Source organism: Centruroides sculpturatus, unplaced genomic scaffold (genome assembly GCF_000671375.1).
Source record: "Centruroides sculpturatus isolate CEXI.00-Female unplaced genomic scaffold, Cexi_2.0 scaffold1060, whole genome shotgun sequence".
Taxonomy (NCBI): Eukaryota; Metazoa; Arthropoda; class Arachnida; order Scorpiones; family Buthidae; genus Centruroides; species Centruroides sculpturatus.
In genome coordinates this window covers 290,549-301,874 of record NW_019385223.1, presented here as the reverse complement: position 1 = coordinate 301,874, position 11,326 = coordinate 290,549, and the positions used below count along the sequence as shown (strand labels likewise).

Sequence of the window (11,326 nt, the reverse complement as noted above, 5' to 3'; positions counted from 1 at the left end):
TGTTAAAAAAGATTATATCGGCGTCACTACCAGAAACTTGGGAGTAAGGCTCAAAGAACATAGATACGCCATAAGAAAAGCATCTAATTCAACGATATTGTCACAAATGGCGCAAGCGCAAGGCTCTGAGGTTAAATGGGATGAGGCAACAATCATCAAGCCTCTGTCTTCCCCAACTCTAGCAATGACGGCGGAGAAAATTGAAATATACAGAAGTAGGATAGGGGAAGGCTGTTTAAATGCGAGAGATGCGGAGAGCCTACCATCGGCATGGAAATATTTGGTTAAGAAATATACTAGAAACTTCGACCAGAATTAATCCATTGAAGATTTATGTTATTTCTGTTTTAATTAATTAATTTATTTATTTGTTTATTTATTCTTCCGTTATTTTTTACTTGTAAATTTTTTGATTTAAATATTTTTATGTTCTATTTATGGAACATTTGTGTTCCATTTTTTCGACCTGAAGATGGCCTATTAACTAGGCTGAAAACGTTTGTTTTTGCAAATTATATTTATTTCTCGGCAAAAAAAGGTGTTTTCTTTATTATTATTACCCTGAGAGGTTGAAATTACCCTAGAAATAGTAGCACTGCTCATAATTGTTCTCACTCTAGAATCTCACTGTGAGACTCTGTGCCGGCCGCTTCATCACATGATGCTTGGTTGGTAATCAGTTAACAATACAATTAAAATATATGAAAGTTAAAACTAATTCTGTTACTAAATTCAAAAATGACGCTTGGCTGAACTTAGGAAGATTGTAGAACGCGAATTTTGAACGCGTTTGATTTAGTATTATTCGAAATTAGTATTGTTCGAATGTCGGTCTTTCAAACAATACTAATTTTCAATAAATTATTTTGTGATATTTAAATTTCGTTTTACTTATTAAGAAATAATTTTAAAAAATCAGAAACGAGTTGCGTAACTTTTCCGGCTATCGTGAAATTTTATTTAAAAAATAAGTTATACTGTAATTTAATTTATTATGATTAATTAATTTTTCGCGGCGCCATCTGTTACGAGATTTTGTTATAAAAAACTTTCTATGTTTTTAATTATTATAAAATGGCAAAAAGTTTAATTTTGAGAGTAGGAATGTGTTTTGTAAAAAAATTCAAATGGTAATAACGAGTAAAATCTTCATTAAGTTCGATCCTACTCGAGATGTGAGACACGACTTTCTCCATCTCCTTACCCACTCGATCTTTAACCACCAAAATTGAATAAGTTAGCATCAATACCTCTATACACAAGCAACCGCCATTGGCGCTGTTCGTCGATAGCGGCATAATTTAGAACTAATACTCGCTCAGGGGCTAGACCAGGATTGGAGTGCCTGCGGCCTTCTTAATTAATTTAAACAAGTTTTCATATTGTTATATATATATGACATTGATTAATTAACATATGTGAACTAATTTTGGCAATATGGCGATTCCACTAAGAAATGATTATCGGTAAAAACCGTTATCTTACCGCGATAACTCTGCCGTATGGAAGTACAGTTTAAGATACTTGAAAAGAGTAAATTCTGTATGAAAGCTAAATTAGTATTAAACTATTTGCAGTTTGCAGTAATTTTTTTTCTTTTCTTTTAGAATGCTTTCTTGGAAGGATGTTCGCCTTCAAATGAGAAAAGGTTCCTCACCCCTGGGCTATATGCTCGTCATTCCGTACGCGCCACGGTGCGGAAGAAATTGACATTAACGCTCGCTCAGGCTCTAGCTGTTTGTCGGAAGGTCGAGAGCACGTGGTTGAAAGCGTGTTTATTCATTTAGAATTTTTAATTAAAATGGCAGATTTTAGTCCTCACGGAAAAGTTTTAACTGAAGACGATCCCGTAGAAAGTTTTCTAAAAAAAGCCGGTTGCCTTGACTTTCATTATGCTATTCAGGTAATTTGAATTTTATCTTTATTTTAGATTGTTGTAGTATAGTATCAGTACTCGATAAACATTAAACGAATGGGTCAATCTTTACCTATGTGCACCCACGTTCTAACCTAACCTATTCTAATAAATAGAATAGGTTAGGTTAGAGCGTGGGTCCCCACTGTGCGACCTTGATGATGCACATAGGTAAAGATTAACCAATGAATGTAAACAAACGATACTCTGGACAGTTTCACAACGAAATCGTAACTAAAATTCCATTTTAAAAAATAAATTATACAAGATGAAACTGAAAAATTTTGAATTGCTTCAACCATTTCCAATGTTGTCTGGTGAAATGCAGTGGAAATACGGACATTTGAAGATGGAAGATGTTCTGTCAATTTCCATGATGAAGGAACAGAACTGTTATAATATTTGTAAGGAACCAAGTCCGAGCTTTTTATTCTATTTTTGTTTGGGGCTTATGCTTTGTTAGGATGAAGGTTTCCTCACCACTCATCTTAGAAACTTAAAAATAAAAGAAAGAGAACCAACTCACCGACGAAAAAAAAAACACCATAGAAAAACTCATGCACACCTGCACTCCCGAACGGAAAAAAGTAAGTCCGCACCGAGAAAGAGGGGGGGAGACCCCACAAGCACAACTAAGAAACTTGCTAAACCTTAAAGAATAAAACATCCTGAAAAATTGTCAAAAAGAATAATGTAAAAGGTTAGCGAGTATTGCCGGGAAATAGGCTGCCAGGCAGAAAGGAAAAGTTTACTGTTAGCAATAAGTATGTAAATGAGAGGAGTGATCACAATCAGAATTGTGATGTCACCTCATAGTATAAAGTCTGAACCTCAAGTGAAGGTGACCAAGGTGAGCTTCATAGCAGCAAACGACAAGAGGGGTCCAATAGCGATAAAGTGGTTCCAAGGCGATTCGAAGTTATTTGATTTGTGGATCAAAGATTAGAAAAAGTCTTGAGTGTTGAGGAAAAAGGTTCCTAGTATATTGAGGCGACAATTAGGACCTTAGTTCATAAGAATTGTTGTACATAAGTTAAGTCTTTGAATTTTTTTGTTGAATTCCAAAGGGGAAAAGATTTAAGTTAGCAAATAGATTGATTTGGGTTTTGTTGGATTGATTCTTATTGATTTTCTTTGAATAAAATTTGTTGTTTCATTGTTACTAATTTTTGTACATAGTCATTATTAGAATTATTAAATATTGGATTGGTTTTGACTAACTTTGTCATTATTTCTTTCGTTGCACGCTTAAAGTCCAGACCTGGCACATTAACATGAATCCGTGTAAAGTACCCGTTAAATAACGGCTATTTCCAGTACACAGTCGTGTCAATAATCGTTGTAAAAGGTGNTAAAGTCCAGACCTGGCACATTAACATGAATCCGTGTAAAGTACCCGTTAAATAACGGCTATTTCCAGTACACAGTCGTGTCAATAATCGTTGTAAAAGGTGTAAAAAAAATAATAATAATAATAATAATAACTTAGTACTTTACATATTTTTGCGAGCATCAAGCAAGAATGCAAGCAAAATTTATTAAGAAATGAGATTTTGTATATGGAGACAGTTGTTCATCATGCCAAAGTAGTGCACAAAAATCAGAAATGAAACAATAAACATTCAAAATGTCCCATCAGGCTGTTCATAATCATCCACCTTACAGTTCAGATTTGTAATCATTACCTTTCTGGTCTCCTCAAGAAGGAATCAGCAAGTCACCATTTTGAAAGTGACAATGATTTGAATAAACCAGTTCAACTGTAAGCAACTGGATGCATTCTATGAGAGTGGAATCCAAAAATTTGTGCCACAATCAAAGAAATGTTTAGCCATCTTGAAAATTACATGGAAGAATAGGGTAAGAACTTGGCTTTCAAATGTATATTTTAAAATTCTGAAATAACAATCAAACTTGAAGAAGAACACAGTTGGCAAAGACTTTGATTCCTCCTCATAAAATTAATCCTTTAATTTACTTAAAGTATATTAATATTTAAAAATCATATTTTGATATCAGAAATTTACAGTAATATTTCATATCGTAGAGGATCATTTCATATACACAGAATTATTCTTGTGATAAAATGTATAAATATTTATGTATACCAGTGTTTTGATTTGCAAAAATAAAATTTTTAAAGAATTTTTTTTAATTGATTTCATTTGTGACATCTAAAAGTGGTTATTTAGTTTTTAAATTGAGTATTTTTTTTACTTTTTTGAATAGTTTACAAATGTTTATATAATTTTTTTCAGCTAAATGNTGTATATTTTAAAATTCTGAAATAACAATCAAACTTGAAGAAGAACACAGTTGGCAAAGACTTTGATTCCTCCTCATAAAATTAATCCTTTAATTTACTTAAAGTATATTAATATTTAAAAATCATATTTTGATATCAGAAATTTACAGTAATATTTCATATCGTAGAGGATCATTTCATATACACAGAATTATTCTTGTGATAAAATGTATAAATATTTATGTATACCAGTGTTTTGATTTGCAAAAATTTCTTCCATTTCTTAATCTTTATTCCATTCTAAGATATTAAGCAAAATAGACACCAACATGCACATCCATGAAAGTATTTTTTTTACTTTTTTGAATAGTTTACAAATGTTTATATAATTTTTTTCAGCTAAATGTTAAATATATTCAACTTCTCTTTATAACTTTAAAAGACTTAACATACATATGTATGTAATAATATCTTTAAAAAACATATTGAACAACAACTACAAAGTTTAAATTCAAGTATCATTCATATGGAAGATACATGTTCTAAATAAATGCAAAAAGCAACATTTGCATAAAAAAAACTATTACATCATACCTCTTTGAAAGTAAAAAATGTATTTTATGTAGCAAACTATTTTACTAGTTTTATATCACCATCATCAGTATATTAGCCAACATTTATTCTAATCAAATTTTAAGAAATAATGACCACCACATGAGTGAAATTCATCCTGTAGATTAAATGACATTTAACAGAAGTACTATCTATCAGCATAAGTAAAGCCAGTGCTTTTTTTGTCATAGAACGCAACGGAACAGCGTTCCACCACTTTTTTTCAATATATTTTAAAAGTTTTAAGAGAATTTTTGAAAATTTGATGTTTGGTCCGTGTTGAATCGCTCTGTTGAGCATAGAAAATCGGCAACAAAATTATTAAGATGGTCCTGCTCCTGCTTGTGTGCCGAATCTTGTGTACAATGCATGTAATATATTTTTAGTAACGAAATGAGCGTTCCACCACCTTTTTTCCTCAAAAAAAGCACAGAGTAAAGCATACCAGTTTTACAAACTTACATGTAATAATTTAATCAAATACAATACTCATAAGATTTGAAAACTTAAACCTTAGTAAATATAATCAATTTATCATTATAATGTATGAATTACATAATTTTATCTATCTTGAATGAATCTGAAATCATACCATTTCTAAACAAAATACAGTTTATTGCTATTTTTTTCAATTATTCAAATAAAATGTAATAATAATAATAAAATTTTATTAAAAAAAGAAACAAAAATCATTCAAAAAAGCATAACTTACTAGCTAATACAGTAACATTTTCAAAAAATGCATCCTTATGAACATAAGACATGAGATCATCCTCATTCTGAAAACCTTGAAACATGTTTAAATTGAGACCAGACATTAATGATATCCAACTACATGCTGCATTATCAATTGTATCCAATTGCTGTAAAAATACATCTTTATCTACAATCACAGATCCTTCAGCAAACTGCTGTAAAGCAATACTATTCAAAACCTTTAGTAATAATGGATGTTTCCTCAAATTCTTTCTAATCTGTAAAAAGAAATATTTAATTTTTTGGGTAAAATAACAAAACTTAAACTTTTCATTCATTAAAAATAATTTTTTTTTTCATTCAATAATTAGTATAAATACCTTTTGTAAAACTGACAATGAATGTTCGGTACTATTTTGTGCTAAAAAAGCTTTTATTTCCTCTGATATATTTAACATTTTTCTTGCATACTGTGTTACCATATCCAATAACTCAAAAGTTTCATTGGCCTAAATAAGAAAATATTAAATTTAACAACAAGTATTTTGAAGTAATTAAAAATACATATTGAATGAAAAATATAACTTACTTTTTCTATTATTTTATCTGCAGCTGTATTATTTGGACTGTAGAGTACTTTAGGATTACTATAAAGGACATGAACTAAAACACCGACTTGTTCTTGCTGATATGCAGACATTCCTAATTCATCTAAAATGAACAATTTATTAAATTATTAATTTTGTACCAGGTGATTGGATGTGGCGAACAAGCAAGATACGACTAGTATTTGTAATGCAATTTTTACTTTATTAAATTATTAATTTTTGTTTTTTAAATTAACTTGAGCATAGATCAATTTTATAGCATTCTTCTTTCTAGACTGAAATTTTCTAATAAATGAGTAACTCTAAATTTTTAGATCAAATTCAATATTAGCCTAAATACGACTTGCAACTGCACTGTGACAGCTTAGTAGTTATGGAGACATATAAAAGTAGTTGTTTATTTTTGAACAAATAGCCAACTTCGCAGACCAGCGTTATATGTCATGTCCACATCTCAAGAAAATCTATGTTCCATGGTCGAGCATGCTGTTTTGGGGTTCAGCACACAATGCAGGACATGCCTATACCTAATCACAATGTGTTTTGTACGTTTTGTGATCCTCTTCAATTACTAATAAGATGTTGCATTTCCCTATATCACCATAGCAATTTTCAGAACTAATTTTTTTTCTGCACCAAATAAAATTCTATCACTGAACATATCTTCACTTTAATTTGAAATCATTCCACTATATAGTTCTCCAATTATANAATTTTTTTCAAAGAAGCAAAATGCAAATAATTACTTTTTAAGTAAATATGTAAAAATATTCTCTTCTCATTTTTAAATATAACAAAAAATTTTTAACATAATATTTTTTTTTATTGGAGCTTTTTATAAGTAAACAAATAATCATTCTTGTAATCCTGTTGCTTTAAAATTTTACAACTTATCTTCAGGAATAAATCATTAAAGTCCAGTAAAAATAAAGGTTTAAACTTCAAAATATAATGTGAAAACAGTATCATTAAATAAAGTTTGAAATAGACAATTATAAAGATTTTATTTAAGGTATAAAATTATTTTTATATGTTACATTATATCATTGAAAAATGTCATAATTGGATTTTGAAATCAAATTTATTCCTTTTTCAATTGAAAACAGTGTTTTGACTCTTCAAAACTATACCATTCTTTGATAATTGTATGCAAAATATTAATGATATTGAAACTATTAATAAGTTAAATAAAAAAGTTTTATAAGAAAGATTTCTATATAAAATATTTAAGTATAAATATCTTATGATTATATATATTTACCTAGATTAATATTACTTCCATCAACTGGTAAAGTTGGAGGTATTTCATTTTCCTTGCCACATATTGTTTTCTGCATTCCCAACCAAATACGCAAAAGCCCATACTGTGGCTCATGTTTTTTTACCTAAATATAAAATTAAATTTTTAAATACACACATAAAATGAATTAAATAAACTTATCCTAAAATATGTAACTCACAATTTTTGGTTCATTTTCGTTTTCGTTATTTTCTTTTGTCTCATTAGCAGCAACATTAGTATCGTTCCAGCTATTACAGGCATCTTGAGGAAGTGCTGAGGCTAATTCACTTAATTCTTTGAGCGTTGTTTCAAATTCATTAAATTTTCTTAACTATAACATATAAAACTATAAAATTAAGTTATGCAGAATTTAAACTAATTAATTATTACTTACATCATCAGCTAACTTCCACACTCTTTCTTGAGCTAGACTAATGTTCCAATCTTCAATATGAAGCTACAGAATTTTTTTTTATGAAGAAATATAAACATTAATTAACTTTTAAATAAATAGAATTAATTAAATTTAACAAAACTGCCAATATGCATTTCATACCATCTCTGTTAATTTTGTAGAATTAATTTGATTTTTTAATTCTTTTGCAAATATTGATTGTTCTGTATTATTTAATTCACAGAATTTTAATTGAAGGTCCATCTGAAAATTAGTTATGTAAACGTAAATGGTATTATATTACTTAAGTAAAAATTTAATTTAAAATAAAAATATTCAATTACCATTTCTGCCATGTTTTGAGAATCTGGAGTTAAAACTACAGACAATCCATTTTTATCACATATGAAAGTATGAATTCCAGCCGGAGAAAATAATAAATCCTAAGAAAAACAATATAATACTAATAATTGAAGTAAGAAACAATTGTACACAAAAATTAGTGTAGTTATGTGCGTTATCAGTATAAGCGTGTATAATTATACAGTGTTTTATTTTTTAATTTAATGTATGTAGGTTTATGTTCTCATTGTTATCAACTTATCCTAACAGCAGTAAATAATAACTTGTGCTGTACGCGTGTCAATGAAATTTTTTAAATGGTATGTCTTAAATGTTATGTTTTAGAATCGTTATATAATTTTTAAAAATGTAATAATCTAATGTAAATGTATCTTCTTATCAGTTGACTGATGAGGGGCTATACGCCCGAAACGTGTAAAAGTGCCCGTATCAACTGAATAAAGTGGATAAACGCCAAGTGTTTTAATAATAANTTAAATAGTTCATATTAAGTAAACATTCAAACATACTTGCTGCTTTTGTAAATAAATCATGCACAGCCACAGGATCTTCAATTATAGAACGATATATATGAGGAATTTCATCCATATCATTTGGCGTAAATCCAGGTTGAAAAAAATTATTATTTTTTGAAACGTTATCCAACTTTTCCAAAAATGGAGTCACACTATTTTGAAAAACAAACTTTTCATAAATTATTTTAACATATTACTTAACTTTAGAAATAAATAAATATAAATTCAGACTTTCTTTCTTATTTTATCTATCAAAATATTTTAATATAATCAGTTTCATCAACACACTTTTTTAAGAAGTCAAAATTCTAAAGTTAAAAAATTGTTAAATTCTTTTAGTATTAAAGAAAATTTTAATTATTAGGAATTTTAAGGCTTTACAAAAAATTAATAAAATTATATTTTCATAAATTATATCCTCGAAAAGCTGGAACTATTCAGAGTAAACAACACAGCATGCTGTATATACATATTTCAGCACACTTTAAATTGGAAAAAAAAAAAAAACATTTTCAGCTACTTATAGAAGCATGTTTCAAGTTATTAAGCCATTCAAAACTCGTAAGATAAAATTCTTGTATTCAAAGAATACAACAGATATCATACAATATTAAAACATTTGTTTTTCTTTCAATTAAAGTGTGCTGGAACATGTACCTACTGTATAATGTGCTGTGTTGCCTATATTTTAATATTTTATATCTTTTTCTTCTTCGTGTGTTGTTTCATATCACCCCAATGTTGGTGAATACCCGGTGCAAATAAGTACGGATTAGTTTGCATACCAAGTGATTTCCTGAAAGAAGTTAGTACCAGAGTGGGTTCCCCGTTGCCTTCTCTGGATATGTGGGGGAGAAATGCCTTCCGGGAGGTCTTTTAAGGTTAACTGCCACCATTCAGCCATTACAGACATGGAGAAAACCCGGAAAAGTCCACTTGGCCAGCCCATCCTAATGAGGTGCAAACCCATGACTGAACTCCCAGTGTTTAGGGATAAAATCACTCAACCACTGGTAGGCCATATTTTATATAGACAAATGAACTTCCTATCTACAACTGGAGGTAATATAATTCTCTCCACGTGAATATAAACCTTCTAAATCCCCAGTGTTACTCTTTTTGGCAAACGTTTTCGACCCTATCAGGGTCTTCTTCAGGCTACCGTTTTAATGTAATGATTATAACGGTAGCCTGAAAAAGACCCTGGTAGGGGCGAAAACGTTTACCAAAAAGAGAGTAACACTGGGGATTTAGAAGGTTTATATTTAAAAAAAATCTCTAAAATTTCTAAGATGAATCTTTAAAATGGTTATGTAAAATATTAATTTAGATGTTTAGATTATAATAAATTATGTAAATGTTTTATTAATACCGTCAAACCTCAGGTCTCAAACAGCTCACTTTTCAAACAAATCAGTTCATGAATAGATTTTTGAACTCATAATTGCACTGGTTGCTATATAATAACTTGGTTGCTGAATACTTGTTAAGAGCTGGCCAAAGATTAGAGAGAGACAGATTAACGTAGGAAGTATAGGGAGTTGACAAAGAAAGTCACTGGCCTGACCAATCAATGACAGGACTACTGTCTCAGAAGTTAGAGGTGCTACGATCGCCTCACATCATTAGATGTCACAACACGAATCATTAATGATGTTGCTATTTCAATTAAACTTCAATGCACATGCGTTAAAGATATTACTTCCGTTTTTCAGTAAGCTCCACAGTTGAATTTAAATCAAATTAATTAATAAAAACTGCATTAATTGACATTCATGTAATATTTACATAATAGCATCCAGGAGTTTATGTTTAAAAGTGCTTAAGTCAAATTAAATAACAAAAAATTATTTCTCATTAGTACATACTTGGCATTCTGCATTATATTTAACAGATTTTGGAGTCAAGAACAGATTAATCCATTTTATATTGTTTCTTATGGGAAAATTTGTTTGTTTTAAAACAACTTTTAGGAACAAATTATGTTTAAAACCAAGGTTTCACTGCATGTAAAAAATACTTAAACAGAACTATACCTTTTCCATATCAAGGGATGAATTAAGTAAAACATCAAGAGCATGCTTAGGCAATGAAAAGTTATGTACAATGTAATCTTCAAATTCATTTCTATCTTCAAATATAGATCCAATTTGCATTGCTACATAACAAAACATATTAAAATTTATCTATTTCATATTATATAATTTAAATAGTTCATATTAAGTAAACATTCAAACATACTTGCTGCTTTTGTAAATAAATCATGCACAGCCACAGGATCTTCAATTATAGAACGATATATATGAGGAATTTCATCCATATCATTTGGCGTAAATCCAGGTTGAAAAAAATTATTATTTTTTGAAACGTTATCCAACTTTTCCAAAAATGGAGTCACACTATTTTGAAAAACAAACTTTTCATAAATTATTTTAACATATTACTTAACTTTAGAAATAAATAAATATAAATTCAGACTTTCTTTCTTATTTTATCTATCAAAATATTTTAATATAATCAGTTTCATCAACACACTTTTTTAAGAAGTCAAAATTCTAAAGTTAAAAAATTGTTAAATTCTTTTAGTATTAAAGAAAATTTTAATTATTAGGAATTTTAAGGCTTTACAAAAAATTAATAAAATTATATTTTCATAAATTATATCCTCGAAAAGCTGGAACTATTCAGAGTAAACA

The 11,326-nt window shown here is 29.0% G+C and overlaps 1 protein-coding gene across 1 annotated transcript in view; it reads right to left on the bottom strand.

The window, feature by feature from the left end:
- The window catches only part of LOC111636360 (ATP-binding cassette sub-family A member 2-like), a 15,728-nt gene extending 7,490 nt beyond the window's left edge, over positions 1–8,238 (bottom strand). Inside the window, exons 1-8 of the mRNA XM_023381593.1 lie at positions 8,097–8,238; positions 7,915–8,016; positions 7,753–7,815; positions 7,537–7,689; positions 7,338–7,461; positions 6,058–6,179; positions 5,849–5,977; positions 5,468–5,746 (exon numbers count right to left, since the gene is read on the bottom strand). Coding sequence (XP_023237361.1) covers positions 5,468–5,746; positions 5,849–5,977; positions 6,058–6,179; positions 7,338–7,461; positions 7,537–7,689; positions 7,753–7,815; positions 7,915–8,016; positions 8,097–8,108 — 984 coding nt within the window. The 5' untranslated portion in view covers positions 8,109–8,238. The remainder of the gene's footprint in view (positions 1–5,467; positions 5,747–5,848; positions 5,978–6,057; positions 6,180–7,337; positions 7,462–7,536; positions 7,690–7,752; positions 7,816–7,914; positions 8,017–8,096) is intronic.
- Positions 8,239–11,326: the final 3,088 nt, after the last annotated feature.